Source organism: Lepidochelys kempii, chromosome 2, assembly GCF_965140265.1.
Source record: "Lepidochelys kempii isolate rLepKem1 chromosome 2, rLepKem1.hap2, whole genome shotgun sequence".
NCBI classification, from domain to species: Eukaryota; Metazoa; Chordata; order Testudines; family Cheloniidae; genus Lepidochelys; species Lepidochelys kempii.
The window spans coordinates 83,004,705-83,030,476 of NC_133257.1; the positions used below are offsets into that span (position 1 = coordinate 83,004,705).

Genomic DNA, 25,772 nt, shown 5'->3' on the forward strand with positions numbered 1-25,772 from the left:
GTTACAATAAAATGATCATCCGCATGAGTTAATATCCTTTTCATTCTTCATTTTAAATTCTCCATAAGTGTTTCACTTTCTCTCACGTTTCATTCAGCAAAGCACTTGAACATTTATTGAACTTTAAGTATGGGCTTAAGTCTCTCTGAAGTCCATGGGACTTAACCAATGCTTAATCATGTGCATACACTTTAAGCACATACTTAAGTGCTTTGCCAAATCAGGGCTGAAGTGAGGCCAGCTGAATGACTTCTCTTTATTGTGTGCCTAGTTTTGTGTGTGTAATTATCACAACAACTATATGTGCAATTCAGGCATGCACAAACTGGCATTTAGGTGCATGAATTTTATTTGCATAAGCAAATACCTGACTGAGCATACAGCTGCTTTGACTGCAGGCACACAGCAGGTGGCATGACTTAGGTAAATTAGACAGGCACGTAGACCTTTAGTTGTATCAATAATGTTTCTTCTCTTCTCATATGGTTTATTCCTACTGTTATGATTAACCAATATTTTGTTTTGAAAAGGCTGTCTGGTCACTCTATTCACCACAGACTCCCACAGGGAAGAACTGTAAGTGCCAAGCTCAGATACATCTGTTGAATAACTTCAGTTGATCCACAGGGGGCTGTAACCTAGGGCCTGGTCTGAAAGCAGGAGAATCACATGATTCTACTGCAGGAAAGGTTAAGGCCCAAGGCTTAATACCTGTGGGAGTGCACTCTGAAAGACCACAGAGGGGTTAAAGGTGCAGCTAGTCCCATCACTGAGACACTAACCTGTGCTGCAGGATTAATATCCATGTACTGATGGCACTGCTCACAGTGGTGAAATGTATTATAAGCTGAATATTTGGTCAACATCATGGACACTGTCTCTCTTTTTCTGGGCTCCTCAACTTTGGTTTCTTTGCTTGCTTCTGTGTACAAAGAAGATAAATGACATGAATTTTAAAACAGCCAACAAACATGCAGATAAAATGTAATTCTGTAATCACTTTAGAGAAAAACTGAGCACATCTATAGTGTTTTGTAGGTTAGGCCTTTCCTGAGCATTATGCCCAGTCAAGCCAATGTAAAATCTCTTGTTCTAAGCAGGAAAATGGAACGAACTTTACTGACCTTGTTTTACTCTTGACAATTGTTCTGTGTACACTGGACTCATAGAACCATACTTGGTATCATGAACACTCAGGTCAAAAGTTATTTTACTGAAGATCTCAACGTCAGGCCAGTGGTCATTGCTAGACTGGGTGATCTCACTACTTTCTGTAGAATCTGGAATACATTTTGGGTAAGCAATAGAAGAGAGCATGTGAAATGTGTTTCTTTGATGTCTGTATGTTTGTGCAATTGAACAGGGATTCAAAAATGGAAGAAGTTTCTATGTCAAACATACAAACAAAAACTAAAATATTAACTCAGACTAAGCCATTTCAAAAAAATGAAAATTCCTTGGAAACTAAGCAGGTCTGAATCTCAATGTCAAGGCTTTCATTCCTTTCACCCACCAGAATTTCTAAAGTACCTATCCCTACGGCATCTAGGTTTTGAATAAGGATGACAAAAATGAAGAGTGGTCTCTGTCCAAGAGATATAGTTAATTCTCCAGCCTCTCTTTGATTTAGTCATCAGCTTCTATCTTTCCTTCTCATGTAATCAGGGGACAACCATGCCCCAAAATCTCCAAACCATTGGGCATTACAATTTTTTTTAAACTCAATTATACCAGTTTCTGAGCAGAATCAAACCTTACTCTGTTGAGTGGTTAGTAGAGAACTACACTTTTGAGTGCTGGTACATTGGTGTTAAGGCTTACACGTCAGGAGACACCCAAGGGGATGTCCCATAACCACAACTTTGTTTGTTATTCACTACATAAATTAATATCCTAAATAGAACTTGTTTCTTTAAATAGGTTCATACTTCCGCAGTCTAGTTCCTACAATATGAAAATTATTAATGGATTTGTGTCACCTGATAGTCAACAGAAATTACCATTTTTTCCCCCAACACAAAACTTGTAAACTCATGACGTTACGCAACCTCTCCTAGGAATTTGGTATCTAATTTATAACAAAATCCATCAACAATAGCAAAGTTGCAGAGGAAAAAGCTGCATTATTTAATTGAGCTTGATTGCTTAAAAGAAAACAAAGACAGAGAATGAAGGAAAGAAAGAAAAATACTTTAAAAAACAGTAGGTATAGACATAATAGACAGATCCAGCCTCTTCATGACTTTGATCTATTTTGCCTTTGCAATGTTGTCCAGATGTAGCTTTTCTACATAAAGAAGTGTTCAGCTGATCCATTTAAAATTATATCTAGCATAATAAAAGAGAAGAGTATGTTTAGAGACCTGCCGGAAATCTAGCTACATATTAACATACAAGTTAAAATGACACACCAGTAACACGGTAATGCCAGTTTTAATGTACAAAATGCCTTTATGCTCCCAAGAAACTGTAGTTTTATTTTATGCAGTGTTGTCGTAGCCATTACATTGGTCCTGGGATATTAGAGAGATAAGGTAGGTGAAGCAGTACCTTTTATTGAACCATCTTCTGCTGACCTAAAGAAGAGCTCTGTGTAAGCCTGAAAACTTGTCTCTCTCACCAACAGGAGCTGGTCCAATAAAAGATATTACCTCACCCACCATGTCTCTCTAATTTTCTTTTCATAGAATTGTAGAACTGTGGAACTGGAAGGGATCTCTAGAGATCCAGTCCCCTACAATCAAGGCAGAACTAAGTATTCTCTAGACCATCCGTGACAGGTGTTTGTCTACTCGAACCTGCTCTTTAAAATCTCCAATGACAGAGATTCCACAACTTCCCTAGGCAATTTATTCCAGTGCTTAACTATCCTGACAGTTAGGAAGTTTTTCCTAATGTCCAGTCTAAACCGCCCTTGCTACAATTTAAGCCCATTGCTTCCGTCCTATCCTCAGAGGTTAAGAAGAACAATTTTTCTCCCTCCTCCTTTTAACAACCTTTTATGTACACGAAAACTGTTATGTCCCCTCTCAGTCTTCTCTTCTCCAAACTAAACAAACAATTTTTTCAATCTTTCCTCATAGGCCATGTTTTCTAGACCTTTAATCATTTTTGTTGCTCCTCTTTGAACTTTTTCCAGTTGATCCATATCTTTCCTAAAATGTGGTGCCCAGAACTGGACACAATACTCCATTTGAAGCTTAATCAGCATGAAGTAGAGCAGAAGAAATACTTCTTTTGTCTTGTTTACAACACTTCTGCTAACACAGTGGTCATCAACCGGTAGATCGTGATCTCCGGCCGCTAAAAGTCCAGCAGCACAGCGGGTTTAAGGCAGGCTCCCTGCCTGCCCCAGCCCCACACCGCTCCCAGAAGCAGCTAGCACACCCAAGGCCCCTGGATGGGGCAGCAGGGATCTCCACACCCTGCCACTGCCTGCAAGCACTGCCCCTGCAGTTCCCACTGGCTGGGAACAGAGAACTGAACGAGGGTGGAGAGAGCGAGTGACGGAGGGAGGGGGGATGGAGTAAGCTGGGCAGGGCCTCGGGGAAGGGGTGGGGTAGGTCCTGGGTTGCACTTAAATTCAAAAAGTTATCTAGTGCGTAAAAAGGTTGGAGATCACTGTGCTAACACATCCCAGAATGATGTTTGGGTTTTTTGCAATAGTGTTACACTGTTGACTGATCCCTGAGAGACCCCACTTGATATGCCCTTCTAGCTTGACTGTGAACCACTGATAACTACTCTCTGGGAATGGTTTTCCAACCAGTTATGCACCCACCTTATAGCAGCTCCATTCTATTTTATTAAAGAGAATTTATGCACATGAGGTACTGAGAAATACTACTTAGTACTTACTAGCATTAATCTCTTCTTCATCATACACATCTACCTCCAGTAATCTGATCAGCATGCGAAAGAGAATCCTAAGGAACTGCAAATAAGAGCCAGTTTTTCCCACCTAAAGCAAAAATACAAAACAAAACAAAACCAACCCTCAGAAAATTTAGTATTAAAGCTGGGTTACATTTTAGACAGATGTGTGTTGGGTTTTTTCCTCCTGTTTTGCTATTCCAGTCCTGGGCCAATTCTGATAAGACACTGCCAAACAGGAATACATGCCAACCTATAGCATTAATACACCATCAACAGTGGGACAAATTCTCCTCTCATTTACACTGTCGCAATCCCGCTGACTTCAATGGGATAGCAGTTAACCATTTCTCTATTTGATCCTTTTAACGTACCTTTATGCCAGCCATGGCTTGTGAGCAGATATGAAAGCATCTTTTAGAGGATAATTCCAAATGCATGCCCTGGAAAGCAGTCTTGGGAACCACTGCTGCTTGTGTCTTGACTTTTAAAGACTAAAACAATGTCCTCGGTTTCTAGCTAACTTTGGCTCTCTTCACCTTCCCTAAAACTCTATACTAACATGACTAGCTAAGATGGGGACAGCTCTCTTACCTGTGGGGGTCCTGTCAGAAGCAGCCGTCGCGGGTGAAAACTCCTTAAGCCTGCACTTTCGCTCTGATTGTTGTAATCTACATGGTGTTGCCTGGCTGTGGTCCATTGCCTGTAGTACAGAGACTGCTCCTCACCGTTCATGTCTTTGGGAAGCAAAGGTCTCAAAGAGCTCAACCAAGACACATCAGCATGAGGCAGAAGAGAAGACGAGGAAGGCAAGTGCCCACTTTTCTGTGAGCCAAGGAGACAATAGGCAGCTTTAGACACGATGACAATGCGTGGCAATGCTGCATGCAGGGTCTTGCACTCCTTGACAGACTGGCTGGGCCACCGGAATGTCCGGGCTACAGATGAAGATGATAATTTAGAAGTGGTGCTGCTTGCCATCTGGTTACCCAGAGAGTCGCACTCTTGTTTTAAGGTCTCTCCAGCAGTGGATCTTGGATAAGTACCTTCATCGACTGAACTAACTGCTACATTCTGAAAGTTAAGGGACACTGGTTGCTTCTGAGATTTGTCTACAGCACTGGAGGAGCTCACGCCATTTTCAGCTATTGAACCTGGTGGAATAAAGCAGGAAATAAACAAACAAACAAACAACCCATTGAGACTGCTTAGCAAATACAAACTAAGGTGTGAATGCTGTCTGATGCAACTTTAAGATTGCAAATATTTCTGTTCAGCAAACGCTACGGTGCCTAGAAATCCTCTACCGGTTGAAGTTCATGTAACTCTACTGAAGTCAATAGAATTACAGGGTTATGCCTCAGCTGAAGGATCTGGACCTATATATCTTCACCATAACCAAGGGAAAAAAACCTTCTACCAAGTCAAAGGTATCAGTAGCACTGCCTTCTTAACACCAGAATACATTCTCTCCTATGGGCCGTGTTCACATTTTGGGACTAGAAAAGGTAAGTCAGCCTTAAAGTTAGCATATGTGGGGAAGACAATAGTTGGCAAAGGCCCCACTCAACAGACTAAAGGCAGGAAAACTGATAGGGAGAGGGAGGGAGAAGGGGATGACAGTAGAAGGACACATGGTAGGGAGGGTTGAGATTTTGCCCTGGGAAAAGTTTCTAAATTTCACCCAGTAAAACGATTCTTTGGAGTGCCTCCCCTAGCTGGGTTGAGGCCTCTGGCCACACCCAGTTACCTCCACAGGGTTGGCCCAGTTCAGGCCTGAGCCTCTTAGTCCTTGGAGTGGGCGTCACCCTTACCTACTTTGTTAAGGGTGGGTAAAAGCAAAAGTTCAGACTCAGAACAAGTCCCTCCTGGGATCAACGAAAAGCAAAAACGGCTATTGGAGCTTTACTGGAGTCTTTACGGGCAGGTAGCCAGGTCAGTTTCTCCCTAACCGGGCTTACCTCTGGGTTCATTGGACTCCTCACAGAGCTCAGGAATCTCTAGCATGGAAGTTCCTTTTTCTGCTTCAGGAGCCACTCCCTTCTCAGGGCTTCCCTCTTGCTGACTGCACCTTCCTCCTTTTAGAGCCTTGTTCCCTACCATGCATGATTTGGTAGGGCCAGAGGGGTGGGGTTACCTTAGCACAGAGCCTGCCTAGCCCCTTGCCTGTCAGTGCAGGGTTTATACTCAGCATCACATATCCATCACCCAAACTGTAAGAGGGAAGGATCCCTGTACCTTATGCCTATATTCAGGGCCAGCTCTAAATGTTCTGATGCTCTAAACAAGCAAATGTCCGTCCTTTGTAGCACACAGCTACTTCCTCAGAGTTATTGAACACTGTGATATTCCTAATATTGTACACTGGTAATTTTATTTATTTGGATGTTTAAGATCTTCAGATTCCCCCAAAGCTCAAGGTGTAGTGACAAGTAAAATTATACTTAAAATAATCACAACTGGCTCACAAGGCTACATTAACTGAACTTCCCAACCTAGTCCCTTCCCCTCACCCTAGTCAGGGAAAGCCTGGGAGAACAGAGAGGGGCCTTTCAGTGTGATGTGGCATGAGACTTGAAATTCTCAGGTATGTAAGATGTTGCAAACCATGTCTTTATTCTCTAATCTGAAATCAAACATAGCTAATCGCTGACATTTTACTTGATGCTTCAATGTTTGTGTTCAAATTCTTACAAAATGTAGGTCAAGCATTATGCTCCAGAGCAACTCTAAAAGCAATGACTGACCTGAGGTTCCAGTGACCGCACTGCTGTTACTCTGAGGTCTCTCCAAGTCTATCAACAGTTCATCAGAGTCATTCTCACTAATATTAGCCTTCTCGTGCTCCTTCTCACTCAGGTCAAGAGCTACAATAGACCCTCGAATTGCCCCCTTTGAGACATAGCAGCATGCCAGACCTACTTCTTGCTCTAAGGCAGTGCGAGTTAAATAGCTTGAGTCAATAAGTCGGAGGTCGCAGTATTTCAATGACCTAGAGAAACAAACCCAAGAAAGATGATGTTTTATATTTTCTGGCCTTCGAAGAGTCACTCTCAGTATTAATTGTAAACAGCTTATACAATGTCTATTTGCAATTCCATTAATCACTGGAAATATAATTAGTTTAAAATACTCAGCACATGAGCTGTGTTCCTTGATACTTAGTACAGCTATTCAGTTCATTATACAATGTAGAACCTCCCACTAGTACTTTATCTTTCACAAAGCCATTTTTTCTTTTCACCAAGGAAAAACTTTACCAAAAAGAAAGTCTTCTAAAACAGCATCTTTCATGCAACATTAACAGCAAGATTGTTATTTCCAGTCAGAAGCTGAAAGTTTTACATTTGTTCTTACAAACATGTGACTGTTTTTCAGACATTTGCACTGTACAACAGTTCAAACAGTACCTAGGGAAAGTTTCTCCTAGGGTGTCCTTGCCAGTCAGGATAACAATACAAGGCAGGCCTTCTAAATCCTGATAGGTACGAGGGACCCAATCCTCCTGTTCATTTCCCCTCCAAGCCTGCAAAAAGAGAATATTAAATCAAGTCTGGGTTCCATTTTTTAAACTTTAATTTTAACTCAGTACTGTGGGTCCTATTTTTGTTCTCTGCACATTATTCATTATATCAACATCCAACAGGGGGGACAATCTAAGAGCAATTGTGAATTTTGCATAGTAGCCAACTGCCAGCAAAGCAATAAAAGCATAACCAAGGGCATGTTACTGAGTTAGTAAAGTATACCTGGGTGTGGCATCTGTCCTAGATTTCTTTTTTGAACAGACACAAGATGTCTGAAAGCAGTTTATGGCCAAGGGGAATAATTTCCCCTATTGTATGAAAAAGGATTTAGAACTACTTCAATTTTTGCTTTACTCTTCTACTTAAGGGAACAGAAGTACACTGAAGGCTTGTCTATACAAACAAACACTACAGTGTTACAGCTGCAGCCACTGTGCTGCTTTAGCATGGACACTACCTATGCTGATGGGAGGGGTTCTCCCATCAGCGTAAGTAATCCACCTCTCCAAGATATGGGATGCAGGTCGACAAAAATTATTCTGTCAACCTAGCACTGTCTACACTCGGTCAGCATTTTCTTTTATACACCCCTAAGAGACGTAGCTATGCCAATATAAGTTCCCCTAAGGGGTAAATCTTAGATTTTATGCATGGACTCCGGGGCAAAGAATCCTCACATGTGGATCACTTCATGGCTGAGCCTTCTGGGCTTCACACTCTCCCCTCCACAGAGTGAAATGGCTGGTAGTTTCAGCCCCAGCTCCGCCCATCCCCCAATCCCTGTGTGAAATGGGGCACAATGATCCCCGCAGAGCATAGCTCTGTTATGTGTATTGGGTGCAGCCTCCCAGGATCTCGCTTCACATCATGCAGCAGAAGCTTGTTGGTTCTGCTGCATACTGTGTGCCCTGAACCTCTTGAGAATGGAGGCCAGATGTGGCCATATAGGCTTTACAACTTTAAAGCAACGGTTTAAATGGAAGCCAGGCCAAAAGTAAAACCTAGCATAAAGTTTTTATAATCTAGTGGGTGTATATTGTCTGGATAGTAACTAGTTATTGTTTATAGAGAGAGGTGGAGAAAATCCACTGTGTCACCACCAAAGAAGGTTCTACAACAGAAGGGTTTTTTTAAGGTTCTACAACAGAAGTTTACAGATATTAGTTCTCAAGCTGTATTTCCACAAGTGATGCTGTTTGCTCATGTACAGAGCCATCTTGGTATAAGGTGCACTGATATATAAAGGATGAAATCGCTGTATTAAAATAAAAAGAAAAACATATACAAGGCATACTAATTTCAGCATCTATTATTTATTACAAGTCAAAGGCAACTGCTTTAACGGGAAGAGAAAAAGAACTATTCTGCCTCTGCAAATGCTGAAATCACAGTATAACATTTAAGTGCAAAAGTGAAGGCTAAAATCTAGCTCCTATTGCCAATATGCTATGGGTACCATTTGAGAAAATTGATAACTTAGATCAGTTAGATCACTGGTCAGTCAGACAAGGTTATCAGCTAGGAACCTCTGCACCAGTGTGTCTTCTCTTCATAAACACTAGCTGGAGACTCAAAATGTTCTTTTCTGGATGATTTTAAAGATGAAGGTCTTTCTCACTGTGGAAGGACAAATGAAAATTAAGCCTTGATGCTTTGGAATCAATACTTATTAATACTGCAGAATATTATTAAAGCGTTTCCTGCATCTTCTTAATGATGGATGAAGAATCAACTCTGAATGAGATATTTATAACTTGGCCTTGCAAATCTTCATGGAAATTTACCAGCTGAGGCACAAAATCTGCTTTGCTGACTGAACCAGGAATACGATTAAAAAAACCCAAAAAACAAAAATCAAACCAGTAATATTGTAATTGCTCATAAAAAAAAGGATTCTACTCCTGGAACTAGGGGGCTGGCAGAAATCTGCAAGGCTGATATTAATTTACATAGATGTATCTTAAGAGGGCACCTAGTTATACGCAAGCTCTGTGGAACAAGGAGGATGTTCTGTATAGCAAGGAGGAACTTTTCAATGACATTTTCCACCCAGCTTTTCTCTATTCTCCTTCTGTATATGATATTTGCTCTCTCTCTTCCTTCACAAATGTCATGTATTATGAGTAATTTCTTCTCAGGCAAAAAGAACAGGCTTAAAAAGGAAACACTCTATAGTAGATCAATGACTCAGTATGGTGTCCTGCTTTTTAAAATTTTCCACTGTGTAAAACCTATGATTAATGTTTTTCCCCTCAGGGTTAGGAGTAGCACATCTCTTCTACTCTAGTTCTATTTACTTTCCCTATCCCATCAGCCTGCTGCTTTTGGCACCCTCTGTGCACCATATTTTTGGGAACAATACAAATTGTTCTGACTACTTACCCACCTCTCTGTATTAGCTCAGTTAGCAGGTTCAATGGCAGAAATGTACTGTCCTATTCAGCAGGATTCAAAGATGTACAGAGCAAGGTGATGTATTTACCCTGTAGCACATAACCAACTTTGGAGGTTTCTGAGAAAGTGCAGGAAAGAACACTGGAAAAACTGGGACCAGAGGAAGGAAAGCAACACCATCTGGATCAAAAACCTCACCGACAAGATCAAATCCAGTGGGTTTATGTCTTTGGGCTTTGTTTGTTTTGTTTCCTTCCAAGGTGAGGAATCAAAGAGCAGACCAAGTCACTGAGGCTAGGACTGAAAAGTCATATAAGTAGTAACTAGAGTAGCACCAGATCATCAGCACACAGCTATTGCCAATCCTGTGCTGCGCTGCTAAGCACTGGTACCTTGATGCTTAGGGGAAGGACAGAGTTAACTCCAAGCTGGTGCCACTAAAAGATACTCCACAAATTGGTCCTTCCTGGTCCCATTGAAGTCAATGGCAAAGCTCATATTGATTTTGATGAAGCCAGGATTTCACTCATAGTTCTTAAAAGAGGAAACTCAATATCCCAAAGCTGCTCTCTCATTCATCCAAAAAAAGATAAGAAAAAGGGGAGGTTACTTAACTGTTCTGTAACCAGAGATCTTCAAGATGCATGGTCCCTATCTATATTCCACTCTGGGTACACATGTGCACCATGTGCCTGAGATCAGTTTTCAGCAGTGTTCATTGGTCCACACCTGCGCCACTCACCTCTTCATGTTCTGATTTGAGGGCATAAAGAACAACATGAACCAATCACCTCTCCAGTTCCTACCGCAAATCAAGTCATGATCTCAAGCAGAGGGGAAGGAGGGCAGGTAGTGCAATACAGATAAGGACCACAATCTCAAAGAACTCTGGTTACAGAACAGGTAAATAACATCCTTCTTCAATAACATTCTTCTTCAAGCGCTGGTCCCTGTATGGGTTTTACTCTGGGTGTCTGATGAACAGTATCTATTGTTAGGTTTCAGAGTAGCAGCCGTGTTAGTCTATATCTGCAAAAAGAAAAGGTACTTGTGGCACCTTAGAGACTAACAAATTTATTTGAGCATAAGCTTTCGTAAGCTACAGCTCACTTCATCGAATGCATTCAGTGTTTATATACACAGAGAACATGAAACAATGGGTGTTACCATACACACTGTAACTAGAGTGATCCGGTAAGGTGAGCTATTATCAGCAGGAGAGCCGGGGGGAGGGGGGCGGAGGGTTGGGGAGGAGGGGAGAAAACCTTTTGTAGTGATAATCAAGGTGGGCCATTTCCAGCAGTTGACAAGAATGTCTGAGGAACAGTGGGGGGAGGGGGAGAATAAACATGGGGAAATGGTTTTACTTTGTGTAATGACCCATTCTCTCCCAGTTTTTATTCAAGCCTAAGTTAATTGTATCCAGTTTGCAAATTAATTCCAATTCAGCAGTCTCTCATTGGAGTCTGTTTTTTTGTTGAAGAGTTGCCACTTTTAGGTCTGTAATCGAGTAACCAAAGAGACTGAAGTGTCCTCTGACTGGTTTTTTAATGTTATAATTCTTGACGTCTGATTTGTGTCCATTTATTCTTTTACGTAGAGACTGTCCAGTTTGACCAATGTACATGGCAGAGGGCCATTGCTGACACATGATGGCATATATCACATTGGTAGATGTGCAGGTGAACGAGCCTCTGATAGTGTGGCTGATGTGATTAGGCCCTATGTTGGTGTCCCCTGAATAGATATGTAGACACAGTTGGCAATGGGCTTTGTTGCAAGGATAGGTTCCTGGGTTAGTGGTTCTGTTGTGTGGTTGCTGATGAATATGGAAGTCAGTGCGAGCACAAGTTGGAAACAGACAATTAGAGCGGTACCCAGACAAGCGTCCGCTGCCGAGGCCTGAACTATGGCATAACATCTGGAAAAGGTATGCATCAAGTTCCATGCAACAGTTTTGCAGATTTTGCCAACAGGAACATCTTTCAATGAGGCTATTAGAGCTCACTCCACCAGAGCCCAGACAGCTTGCACACCTTGTGGTGGTCTAGTATTGGCTGCAATCTCGCAGCACAGCAAGATGCATCCAGAGATCCATTTAGAGAGCTTTTGGGATGATACCGCTACTATTCTCATCCATTCTGCTAACAAATAACCTCAGTAATTATCTGAATGATTTTGCTCTATGCAGACAGAAAGCCACTGCTCTGCAGACATCTGTCTTAATTAGAAGTGTGTAGTTTTAGAAAGAAGGTAGGTAAGTTAATGGTTTGAGTGAGGAGAATGTCCAAAATGGCTCTGAGTATAAATTTAGGATGCAGTCTCAATGTGATGCTATCTTTGTGTAAGACCATGTATGGTTGATCTGCCATAAGAGCTCCTAGTTCTCCACTAAAAGACAAACTTTTATGGAGAGATGGCATAGTAAGCAGGTTGCCAATGGTTCAAAGAGAGCTTTTGTAAGCACTGATAAAACAAAATTAAAGGTCCCACATTGGAGTTGGTTTTGCTTACAGATGGAAATGTCTGAAGGAAGCCTTTGTGAAAGTGGATCATTACAGGATGGGCAAAAATGGAGCAGTTATCAATCAGGGTTGATAGCTGACAAGAAAACATGTATTGAGAGTCCTGTGGTCTTCAGGGATAGAAAGTAGTCCAGGATACCAAATATGTCTGATTCTGCTGGAAAAGGGTGGTGATTATGAGCCCAGATAAAAAATCATTTCCACTTGACTGCACAACGTTTTCTAGTAGACTCCTTTCTACTATTGTTGAGAATAGCCAAGATATCTCTCCAACATGCACTCTCGAGACTTGATGCCCATCCAAATAGGCTGACAGCTATAATAAGCCTGGACTGAATTGACTGATTCTGCCTTTGTGCTGTGTCAAAAGGTCTGGGAAGATCTGGAAGGTGATGTTTGGATGAGCCGACAACTGAGGAGACTCGGAAACCAACAGTACCTGGGCCACTTGGGAGCGATCTGTATCATACATGCCTTGTCCTGCCAGATTTTCCTCAGGACTTCAAGTAATAAGGGGATGGTGGAAAGGTGTACATTGATTGCCTAATCAGGAAAACAGAAGCACATCTCCCATGGAGTTCAGACCCAAGGCCCTCCTAGAGCAGTAGTTCACACATTGTGTTCTTGTGGGACACCAACGATGGAATACTGTCTGTATCGCTGAGTTATGAAGCTCTTGAGAGAAGCACCTTTTGAAGCTCTCCCTTGGGGCACTGTGTACTCCCAGAATGTGACAGAGTTATCTTATGTTTAATACACCAGTTCCAGAGTTTTACATCTTCTACACAGAGAGGGGTGGATTGCTCCTCCCTGTTTGGTTATATAGAATACTGTGGCGAGAATGTATGAAGGGGAGAAACTGTCTGGAAGCCGCCCGGACTGCTCTCAGTTTGAGCTGGTTTATGTTCATTTTGGTTTCTTTTCTGACCATATCCCTTGCCTCAAGTGTTCACCCAGGTGTGCACCCCATCCAAACATGGAGGCATCTATGATGAGAGCCTTCTGTAGTAAAGTTGGAGAGAATGGGACTCTGTCACACCCTGTGCCCCACGTTCACCACTTTTATATGGTTATGATATAGTTTGTATATAGCATGCCTTGTGAGGTATCATTTGAAACTCAATCTTCTGAATATCATTGTCCTGTATCAACATTGCACATGGAGCTATTTGACATTTTACTATATGATTGTTACTGAAATATGCTCTAGTTCTGGGTGAGTAGACTGAGGGAAGCCAGACCTGTAGACAGTGAAGATGCAGTCTCGCGAATGGGGTTACATAAGTACATGACACCACGTGACCCAGGAAGATGAGAGGAGCAGATCTGCATCTGAGAGCTCTGTCTGAGTTGTGCAGCAAGTTGTTTGATAGCCTGGAAAGTGTCCTGTGGGAGGAATGCCTTGGTTGTGTTCGAGTCCACCGTCACTCCTATAAAATCTGTGGACTAGACTGGCATCAAAGTGGACTTTTCAGTGTTTGTGCACACTCCTAGCAACTGCAGGAGGTTGATCAGGCCCTTTGTTGCTGACAGCGTCTCTTGGTAGAAATCCCCTGTTAGTAACTAGTTTTATGGGTAGAGGAAGACTGAAAACGGAAATAAGCTGCCACACCCAATGATCTAAAACGATATTTACAAGTTGAAAGAGAAGAAGAATCTTCAAGAACACTGGAGAATTTCCATCTCAGATCACGCAGTGGTATGAAGGAACTGGAGAGGGGGTCGCTCTGCACCAGACTGCCCCATATGCCCTCAGATCAGAACAGGAGGAGGCAAATGGCGCAGGCATGGATCAGTGGACACTGCTGAAAAAATTTCCAGTCTCAGGTGCATGTGCGCATGTTTCCCCACAGGGGAATTCACATAGGGATCAGCACACTAAGAAGAACTGACAGCTCTTACTAGGGGCAGCCCCACAAGCAGCTGTCCCCACCACAAAATAAAGAAAAAAATGAACAGTGAGGAAACTAAAACAGACTTGAACCGCAATTTTGCTGCCCCAAGTATAAAACATAAAGGGGAAGGGTAGATCCACAGAGCCGTGCCCTAGGAATACTAGGCATTACATTTGCTAGTTATCCAACATATCTGCACAGCTGATCACCACCAGAGGGAAGATGAGTGGTGTGAGACAGCACTTATGCTGATGCCAGGAAGGTGACCCACCTTAACCCCTGCACATACAGTTCTCCTCAAGGATGGAGTAAAGAAAGCACTAGTCTCCACTGTGACCTGAGGCCTCCCAAGAGACAGGATCCTCTCCCTACCCCTTCCCCCCCCCCAACAGAAATGAGTGAGATATTGTGAAAGCACGGATATACATACCCTAGGGAACTTTCTCCAATCTCTGTTCTCCCTTTTCTTGCCTCCCCCCACTGCACAAACACCAGGGAAGCCAGAGTCTGGTGGGAGTGGGGGGAATAGAGACAACCATCAGAGTGGAGGACAAAGGGAGGAAAGAGAAGGTAACTGCTTCTTTTCGTTTATTAATCCTTCCCTTTTCTCCGTATGAAAATTTTAAGAGCAAAGTACCAAATATGAAGAGAGAAACAAAATGAAGTTGGAGAGAGGAAAAGTCAGCAAAGAACAAGTGAACTGAAGAGAAAGAAGAATGGTATTAGAAAGAAAAGGTATAAAATAATGATATTAAATATAGAAAAACAGAAAATGGGAAAACAGATACTGAAGAAGGCACATGAAAGATACACCAAGATGTAAAGGAGAAGGGGACAAGTGATGCTCCATTTGAAGAGACTGTGATATCAAAATGGCTAAAAGACTCATATGTGTTTGATTTTACATCAGTTGCAACAATGGACAAATTAGTGTAGGAGGAAAGTGGGGGAGGGGCAGCAACGCTTGGCTGTGAATGGGATGTGCTCCGGAGCTCTGCATTTATACACGTGGGAGAGACAGGGAAACACCCTCCATTTCTTATATCCCCAGCCAGGATAGGATATGTCTACATAGCAACTAGACACCTGAGACTGGCCCATGCCAGCTGACTTGGGCTGTGAGGCTGTTTCATTGCCCTGTAGATGTCTGGGTTCAGGCTGGAGCCCCGGCTCTAGGACCCTGTGAAGAGGGAAGGTCCCAGAGCTTGGGCTCCAGCCCAGGCCTGGAAGTCTGCACAGCAATGAAACAACTCCACAGCCCAAACCCCATAAGCCTGAGTCAGCTAGGATGGGCCAGCACCAGGTTTGTCTTTGCTGTGTAGACATATCCTTAAAGTTTGGAATGAATTAGAATTCGTGATTTGGAAGCAAAGGGAGGGAGTGCATGTTTACTGCCCGCATGCACGTTTCAGCGCTGGTATTGGGTTTTTCCAAGCACCTGACATGAAATAAGAAAACAAATTTGAGGCCCTGAAGTTTTGTTGGCTTCCAAAAACATTTCGTCTTCCACCATGTGGGAGAGGAGTGAGAAAGTCATTTGGAGGTTCTCAAGCCTGGTCTTTTCGTTCTCCACTTGACTGTGGTTCTCCACTCAGTTTAATACAACTACAAGGATTCCCTTAAGCATCAGCTGCCACATTAGCAGTTTTGATCTTGATTCCTACTGAGGCCCATGCGCTGCTGTGGCACACAGGGGCTACAAATGGCAACAGGCCAATGGAGAATTCGCATGACACAGGTTGTGTAGGATCGCTATTACAGGGTTTTAAAGGGGTGGAACCAGCCTCTAGGAAATACTCCTGGCATAAGGGTGTTCCCTGGGTGGCACTGAGCTACTGAAGCAGCTTTACATTGTCCCCATTGCAGCTTCTGGGAATGTATTGTGAAAGGTTAGGGTTGCAACCAGCATGAACTGCACTTCTGCTAATTTTTTCTCCGGAACAGTCCTTCAAGGAGGCTGTTGCAGCCAGGCCTAGGTTAAAGCAATCTCAGTGTTTAAAGCCACCTTTACTCCCAGTTTCTCTTCCTGTGCCAAGAGCAACTTGGCTAGAATGGCAAATGTCGCCCTTAGGATCCAATTGTATATGGCTGTATATCACTGAATGTCTTGCAAAGTAAAACAAGTCAGAAGAAGAACCTTTGAGCTTAAAGCAGGGACTTGGACCAGATAACCCAGGAAATTCCTTTCCACTTTAATATCTACAATTCTATAAAAGGTAGTCACTCTCCAGTAGTTTCAATATGGGTGGTAAAGTCAGTGTGGGAGATAGACTTTGCTACTAGCATCATGCACTTGTAAATACGGAGTAGCTAAACAGTGTCATGCACTTACAAATACATACTAGCTAAAGAAATCAAGGTCCTAACCAATGTTTTTCGTGTAGTGCACATCAAGTTGCAAAGAGGCGGCCTTTGCCATGCAATGGACTGAGAAAAGAATTAATTCTATGTCTATCAGAATACTTTACCAGCTATAGGCAGGGTAGACAATGGTTGTAAGGACAGAGTTGTTGACAGATAAATGGACAGAACAGAATTAGTTCATTTGGTGGGATTTAAGCTTGGCTCTCAGAGAGTCAAGGAAGTAACCAATCTGGTTTTTAATGAAGATTGTTTCATACTGTTTGTTATTCAACTTGGAAAAGTTAGATAACATGCTATCTTTTACTTCTAGGACCAACAACAACTTAGTATTTTTTCCTGCACCTTAAAATGGTTATGATGACCGAAAGTAGACTACACCCACACAGAAAGAACTATACTAAATATGCCCCTTTTCCATGTAAGATCTAACACATATGTCCATAAATGTGTAGGTACACACAAGATTTTTACTAGAGCCCTGCAGTGGGACTGGGATCCCACGGGTCCTGTAGGACCAGCTGTCATAGTAGCGGAAGTGGGATAAAAATTCAACAAACTATGTGGGAGAGGGTGGGAGAAGATATTAAGTGGTGAGATGGGATTAAAAATTAGTCCCTTACAGGGCTACAACATCATTTACACAAGTTACAGTCTTGCACAGAAACATTTAATTCCTACTAACCTTTAATCGTGTCACAAAGTGCTTAGCAACAGTAAATTCTGAAGCTGGGTTCCCAAGAAGGATCTCAAAACGATACTGCAGACCTAATTTGTCTCTCACTTCTTGTAACCTCTCTCTCGCCAGCATTGCTAACTGCACGGAGGGAACTCTAATGATAAGCATATGGCCGCAACCATTCCTATTCTTTCCTGGTGCAGTGATGAGGTCATCCATTATGCTGAGTGTCTCAGGGGTGCTGTGGTCTCTGAGGGAGGCCATGGTTGTGAGAGCCATCAGAGCTTCAGAATACTGCTGAATAAGAAGGTAGCAGCGAATCACCATGCTGTGCAGCCTGGGGTACCTTCAAAGGATTACAGTTATATGTTGGTCAATAAATATGTTCAATAAAATCATTACACGAAAGTCACCTCAGACACAAGCAGGCCTGGATGGCAAGAAAAAGGAGCTCATTTTATGTGTAGTACATAAATACAGAAATCCTCAACCTCTATTAACAATTATGAGCTATAAGTGCATCATATTATTTTTATAGGCATACATGGCACGTACAACTATGGAAGAAGGTACAGTCTAATTCAAACACTGTTAATATCAGTACAAACACATATAGCACAGGCTGATGATCCAGTCTCACTTAATTGTCCACTTTTTTCCCCCCCTTTTATCAAGTTTTGTAGAAGAAGGGAGTTTTGGGGTGGGGTGGGGCAGATATAAACTTACACCACTCATCCAATTCATGAAAAGACTAGACTTGCCTATGTGCTAGTGCAGGAGCACACTTTGTTGGATCTCAGCCACGGGCAAACTAAGAGTTTGGCTTTCAAGCAAGACGGTAACAGTCTTTTTCTCATGTTGGAGCTAAATTCAGTGACTATAAATCCAAACAAGTAGGACCAAATACTAAGAAAAAGTGAAAACCTACGGAACTAAGTGAAAACCATCCTATGTCTAGTCATTTTAACAATCTACTACTATATTTAATAAACATGGAAATATAATAGGAGTAAAAGTTGGTTTGAACAATCACAAATGACAACATATACAGACAGCATGCTGCATGGATGAGATCAGCAGTGTTGAAAATGATAGTACTGCCTTATTTCCTGTGATTAGCTTTTCTTGTCTATATGTGACAACACATCCAGCCTCGACTCTGTGGAACTGGATTGCTTTGCTGTCTATAAGGGGATATGGAGCCATTGTGAGTTATAGTCAGGTCCTGGTCAGCACACACCAAAAGTTGTCACTGTAAAGAGGCTGTTCTGTGACCCACATGAAATTTGTTGAAATTCTCAGTTCATTTGCTAGTGGATGGTGTCCACATCTGGCAAACTTCTTTTCACTCTCTGCAGAGAAGCCACAGCATAGAAAATGAATTACCCACTCAGCCTTCTAGGTCAGGACTAAGGCAAAATGGTAAAACAGAATGGGCAAGCCTGGACCGCCACTGCTTATGCCGTATTGATTACTTGGATAAGCAGAGGACTTCAGTTTGTAAGGCTATCAATCTGACACCTTACATCATCATTAAATTCATTATGAAATTAAAAAATGGAACAAACCCCTGGAATTCCAGTATCAAGGGGCTGTCCAAATTCCAAAAGCACCATGTTTAAGCCTAAATAGACTGGTGCATTTTTGGAACTCTGTAACTGAAATGCCAAAAAAGTTGTAACATCTACATTTGGTTTATTCCAGGTTGTGCACATGTAAGAGTTGTGAGACAATGCTAACTTTAAGCAGGATCCATTATTCTAACTTCCTAGAGGATTACACTAGATAAAATTGAAAAATATGAAGAAAATATCTGTGTGAACGTTGACCCTTCTACCAAATACCTAGTGTTGCATATTGATCCGATTCCATTTATGACAGAGTAACTGAATGCCAACTATAAGTAGTACATGTTTGGACCAAATTTTCAATATTGGCCAGCTAAATTGCACTCACATTTGCATCTGTAAATTTTTGAGGCAAGAGGCAAAAGTGAGGCAGCCAGTTTTTAATATATGGCACTTAAAAGATACCCAGTTAACAAATTAAAGTGTTTGTTCAGAATGCTACCTAACCATTTCCTGACAACCAGGAGTGGTAGCCATGTTAGTCTGTATCAGCAAAAAGAACGAGGAATACCTGTGGCACCTTAGAGACTAACAAATTTATTTGGGCATAAGCTTTCGTGGGCTAAAGCCCACTTCATCAGATGCATGCAGTGGAAAATACAGTAGGAAAATATATATACACACACACACACACGAAAAAATTGGTGTTACCATACCAACTCTAACGAGACTAATCAGTTAAGATGGGTTATTATCAACAGGAAAAAAAAAACTTTTGTAGTGATAATCAGGATGGCCCATTTCCAACAGTTGGAAGAAGGTATGAGTAACAGTAGGGGAAAAATTAGCATGGGGAAATAGTTTTTACTTTGTGTAATGACCCATCCACTCCCAGTCTTTATTCAAGCCTAATTTAATGGTATCCAGTTTACAAATTAATTCCAATTCCAATTCTGCAGTTTCTTGTTGGAGTCTGTTTTTGAAGTTTTTTTGTTGGAGAATTGCGACATTTAGGTCTGTAATTGAGTGACCAGGAAGGTTGAAGTGTCCTCCGACTGGTTTTTGAATGTTATAATTCTTGACGTCTGATTTGTGTCCTTTTATTCTTTTGCGTAGAGAGTGTCTGGTTTGGCCAATGTACATGGCAGAGAAGCATTGCTGGCACATGACGACATATATCACATTGGTAGATGTGCAGGTGAATGAACCTCTTATGGTGTGGCAGATGTGATTCAGCCCTATGATGGTGTTCCTTCAATAGATATGGGGACAGAGTTGGCAATGGGCTTTGTTGCAAGGATAGGTTCCTGGATTAGTGTTTTTGTTGTGTGGTTGCTGGTATTTGCTTCAAGCTGGGGGGCTCGCTGTAAGCGAGGACTGGCCTGTCTCCCAAGATCTGTGATAGGTTGTACATCCTTGATGATGCGTTGGAGAGGTTTTAGTTGGGGGCTGAAGGCGACGGCTAGTGGCGTTCTGTTACTTTCTTTGTTGGGCCTGTCCTGTTGTAGGTGACTTCTGGGTACTCTTCTGGCTCTGTCAATCTGTTTTTTCACTTCAGCAGGTGTGTATTGTAGTTTTAAGAATGCTTGATAGAGATCTTGTAGGTGTTCGTCTCTGTCTGAGGGATTGGAGCAAATGCAGTTGTATCTTAGAGCTTGGCTGTAGACAATGGATCATGTGTTGTATCCTGGATGGAAGCTGGAGGCATCTAGGTAAGTATAGCAGTCAGCAGGTTTCCGGTATAGGGTGGTGTTTATGTGACCATCGCTTATTAGCACTGTAGTGTCCAGGAAATGGACCACTTGTGTGGATTGGTCTAAGCTGAGGTTGATGGTGGGATGGAAATTGTTGAAATCATGGTGGAATTCCTCAAGGGCTTCTTTTCCATGGGTCCAGATGATGAAGATGCCACCAATGTAGTGCAAGTAAAGTAGGGGCATTAGGAGACAAGAGCTAAGGAAGCGTTGTTCTAAGTCAGCCATAAAAATGTCAGCATACTGTGGGGCCATGCGGGTACCCATAGCAGTGCCGCTGACTTGTATATATTGTCCCCAAATGTGAAATAGTTGTGGGTGAGGACAAAGTCACAAAGTTCAGCCACCAGGTTTGCCGTGACATTATTGGGGACACTGTTCCTGATGGCTTGTAGTCCATCTTTGTGTGGAATGTTGGTGTAGAGGGCTTCTACATCCATAGTGGCCGGGATGGTGTTTTCTGGAACGCCACTGATGAATTGTAGTTTCCTCAGGAAGTCAGTGGTGTCTCGAAGATAGGTAGGAGTGCTGGTAGTGTAGGGCCTGAGGAGAGAGTCTACACAGCCAGACAATCCTGCTGTCAGGATGCCAATGCCTGAGATGATGGGGCATCCAGGATTTCCATGGATCTTGGGTAACAGATAAAATACCCCTGGTTGGAGTTCTAGGGGTGTGTCTGTGCAGATTTGTTCCTGTGCTTTTTCAGGGAGTTTCTTGAGCAAATGCTGTAGTTTCTTTTGGTAACTCTCAGTGGGATCAGAGGGTAATGGCTTGTAGAAAGTGGTGTTGGAGAGCTCTCTAGCAGCCTCTTGTTCATATTCCAACCTATTCATGATGACGACAGCACCTCCTTTGTCAGCCTTTTTGATTATGATGTCAGAGTTGTTCCTGAGGCCGTGGATGGCATTGTGATCTGCACGGCTGAGGTTATGGGGCAAGTGATGCTGCTTTTCCACAATTTCAGCCCGTGCATGTCAGCAGAAGCACTCTATGTAGAAGTCCAGTCTGTTGTTTCGACCTTTAGGAGGGGTCCACACAGATTCCTTCTTTTTGTAGTGTTGGTAGTTGCTAATTTTTCCCCTACCATTACTCACACCTTCTTGTCAACTGTTTGAAATGGGCCATCCTGATTATCATTACAGAAGTTTTTTTTCTCCTGCTGATAATAGCCCACCTATCCATCTTCCTACTGTATTTTCCACTGCATGCATCTGATGAAGTGGGCTTTAGCCCACAAAAGCTTATGCCCAAATAAATTTGTTAGTCTCTAAGGTACCACAAGTACTCCTCGTTCTTTTTGTAGTTACACTGTGACATTGTCTCTGTCCATTTATTATATGGCATGTAACCTTGGATCATGGTTAGGAACAATTCAAAACTCTTATTATTTACCTTTCTAAGAGTGTGTTCACCATTTTTTCAAAGTTTTCATCACATCTCAGCAGAGGACTTGTGATTCCCCATTGTAGAGATTTGCTGTATTCATTCAAGCCAAAATACAACTTCTCCTCACTGCCCATTTCCTCCTGTTCCAAACAAAGATACCACAAACATAATGAAAGTTAAAGACAATTTACATTTCTCCTGTATTATGAAACAAAGTATTTTTCCTGAGAAAATATCTTTGATTTTCATTCTTCCGAGTAATGACTTCTTCCATTGAAAACAAGATGTTAAATATTTGCTGCTAATTTAACATTTGATTAAGTTTGTTAGAGAGAGAGAGAGAGAGAGAGAGACACACACACACACAAATTTTTCCAGCACATTATTCCTAGTCTTAGCAGCAAACACTTGGGATTTAATATTATGGATTAAAAGAATATTCAGAATTATCATAATTAATGCTAATACAAATTTTGGAGGTGACATTAACCCTCATGAACAGGGCTTAAGCCAGTATTTATTAGAGGTCAGGATAAGACGAAATGAGGGGGAAGGTTATCCCACCTATATCTACTGGGGGAGTTCTTACACCTTCTCTGAAGGATCTGGTGCTGGCCAGTGTTAGAGACAGGATAATGGACTAGATGGGGCCTGGGCCTGATCCTGTATGGAAATTCCTGTGTTCCTATGGGATATGGGATGATTTACCTATTACAAAACAAGCTTAATCATGGGCTGCTGTCTTTTGTATTTCCCCCACCCCCCTTAAGGTGCTTTTAGTTTTAATTCTGGATGCAGTTCCTCCCAGTAGAGCTAATGTCAGGAAGTCTCCCTGATATAAGCATTAGTTACTAGCATTATGGTGATTGCCTGCATACAAGGGCAGGATACTAGGATGACATTAATAGTAAGTGCTAGCACCATAGTACCAAGACTATAGACTGGTTATGGGCAAAATCAGTTTGCTTTAAACTCACTCTATCATTGGCCTACTGATATTCAGGTCTAATAACTAAGGGCTTGCCTTCACGTACAGTGCTACAGATGCACCAGTGCAGCTGCACCACTCTAGGGCTTTACGAAGACACAACAACACTGCCAGGAAAGCTCCTCCAGTCAGCATAGTCAATCCACCTCCCGGAGAGGCGATAGCTATGTAGACAGGAGCTCTCCCATTGACATAGTACTGTCTACACTGAGGTTTAGGTTGGTTTTCTCACACCCCTAAGTGATGTATTTATACCAATATACGACCTGGCCTAAGAAATACATATTCTTAGCTTATATAGGTCTGTAATATTGGTGTTTTTCAAGTGACAGAATTATGTAATGAGTATACATGGAGCACTTACTGATGTAAATGCACTGCAGTTATTTCTCGTGCAATGCAGGTACAGTGTAATTAATGTATGGGAATTTGTCATTATGTACATGGATTCAGAATAATAATAAAAGGGTACAGTGCAGTACACCTATAGTGTATAAGGCTCATCAAAATATTCATTCTTTTTATACCTAAAATTAGTTCAGGAGGTTCAACAAATTTCAAACTCGGAGTTTGCTCATCCCTGTAATAGACAAAGCTTTATCCGGTCAAAGGAAAACGTGCTATTTCTAAGTCTAAATGTCAGTGCCACCTCAGCCTCCAATGGTCCCAAGGAGAAAAGGGCTGGGATTCCACTGTAACTTCAGGTAGTCAACAATTTCCAGTGTGGAAAAGAGATTTCTCCACCGGTTTCTGTTTATACATCTGGGTTGCGCATTCTAGAATGTGGCAAATATAAGAGTACACTACAGCTCTCAGCTGAACAGTTACACACTCACCATATTGTCAAATTGTATCCAATGTACCTCGTTGCTAGAGCTTATTCTGGACTGCTGTGTTTGCAGGGCATAGGGGAAAGAGCTGACTTGAAGGACCAGGAGATTGAAAGCTTCAGTGACTTCTCTGCAGTTAATAACTCTATCAGCCAGTCCATGACTGGGTTCACCATGTGATAGAGAACTTGAGATGGCACTGTGGAAATAAAAACACACAGAAAGGCTTTATTGTCGCCTTCAGATTCAACTGGTAACATTAAAATCTCTAGATTTACAGAGAATCAAAAGCCCCAGGTCATCAGACTTTCTGAAAAGGAACAAGAGATGGTAAAACCAACAAGGTGCTTTGCATAGAGAAGTCCAAGAGTGTGGGAGAAATAATGGAGCGAAGTCCCACACTGGGAAGCAACTAAATCAGCCTGCCAATTTAAAGGATCAGAACATAGAAAAAAGTTTAAAACAAGCTAAAAAGAGAAGAAAGCGTATCAGCTGGACTGGGCTGTTACATGAATGGGGAGAGGGGAGAGATGAGGGAGCAGGCACAAAAATTAACTGGATTGCTCAACCAGAAGCAGTCCTTATATAGGGGACTTTGAGGGCATAACATTTGTTTGATTTCCTGTCTCCACTTGCTGGTAGGTGGACATAACACTCACTTGTCTCAATAAACCTACAGGATACAGGAGAATTCCATATTTGGCACCACAATAAAACCATAATACTAATTTGGTTTTGAGAAAACAATAACAAGAATGCATTTTGTTTACTAAAATTCGACAGTCCAAATGTGTCCCAAAACCATACAAACGGTACCTGAATACTTGAGCAGTGAAACAAGGAGGAATATATTTTGGTCTCATGGGTCAAATTATCTCTGTCTTTACGTAAGTAAGAATTTTTGCTGATTCTTGCATGGAGCAAGGCAGTATAATGTATAGCCTTCATTTTCCAAAAGACGTGTGATGATGGGACTTCACATGGAGAGAAAGTCTCTGTGTTTTGTGCCACTCAGATTAAACATTGACACTTACCTTCCATGCTCATGATGCTTTATCACTATTTCGAATGTAAGTAACCACGGTTGTATTTAAAGGAAGAGAAAACAAATGACTCTCGTTATCTCTCTGTAGCAAATAGTTATTTTTTCTGTACTACTCAAATAAAAACAAAACAAAAATACTCAGGCTTAAACAACCTGACTAACTGGGAAGATCACAGTAAACTATTGTGCTTGCTAACACGGGGAAGGTTTGGGTATGTCAGGACCTTGGTATTGAACCCAGGCTCACTAGGTCCTTAAGCAGCAGCCTTAGCTGCTATACCACAGCGATGCCCTAAACAGGCTCCCACGACCAACAGCCTTCATACCAGAGGCCTACAGGAGTCACATCCCAAACCTCTGATTGGATGGACAGGCAGCACTCTCATTGTGTACCTGGACTATACAAAGGAAGACGAAGCTGTCTGAGCAATAGACTAGTGCCAACTGGTTGCTCACCAGACCACCTTGCCTTGTTTCACTTCCCCTGCTGCCTCAACACGTCATCTGATCTCACCTTCCCAGCACACTGACCCAGTCCCTTGGATTGTATTTTCCAGCTGCTGACCTGTCCAAGAACTCTGACCATTGCCCCACACTTCTTCTAATACAGATTGACCTGCTGGCTACCTGACCACCCATGCACACTGGACTACTGCTCTGGATTGCCCCCTAAACGTGCCGTGGCCACCGGGCATTACAGTAAGTGGTTTGTTTGTGCAGTGATGTACAGGTAGAAGAATGGAGACCAGTTTCCTCCCTGATGATCTCATTCGGTAGGGGGGAAAAAAAAACCTTGCCCTTTCCTTTGTTCTAGAGTACTGGTTTGTGGCTACAGGTGGGATCGGAGGAAGGAAGATTATCATTTTCTCTTCTACTCTGCTCAGTTACAGATGGGAAAGAAATGGGACTGGGAAAGACATGAGAAGTTGGATGAGAATGGCTATGCA

At 42.2% G+C, this 25,772-nt stretch overlaps 1 protein-coding gene across 4 annotated transcripts in view; it reads right to left on the reverse strand.

Moving 5' to 3' along the window:
- GREB1L (GREB1 like retinoic acid receptor coactivator) overlaps positions 1-25,772 on the reverse strand; it is a 221,831-nt gene that overhangs the window by 25,947 nt on the left and 170,112 nt on the right. For all 4 annotated transcript variants that reach the window (XM_073331425.1, XM_073331423.1, XM_073331426.1 and 1 more), the window contains 9 exons: positions 23,787-23,979; positions 21,969-22,102; positions 17,261-17,600; positions 7,284-7,399; positions 6,621-6,865; positions 4,468-5,027; positions 3,859-3,961; positions 1,125-1,280; positions 783-922 (listed from right to left, as the gene is read on the reverse strand). In XM_073331425.1, the coding sequence (XP_073187526.1) occupies positions 783-922; positions 1,125-1,280; positions 3,859-3,961; positions 4,468-5,027; positions 6,621-6,865; positions 7,284-7,399; positions 17,261-17,600; positions 21,969-22,102; positions 23,787-23,979 (1,987 nt within the window). The remainder of the gene's footprint in view (positions 1-782; positions 923-1,124; positions 1,281-3,858; positions 3,962-4,467; positions 5,028-6,620; positions 6,866-7,283; positions 7,400-17,260; positions 17,601-21,968; positions 22,103-23,786; positions 23,980-25,772) is intronic.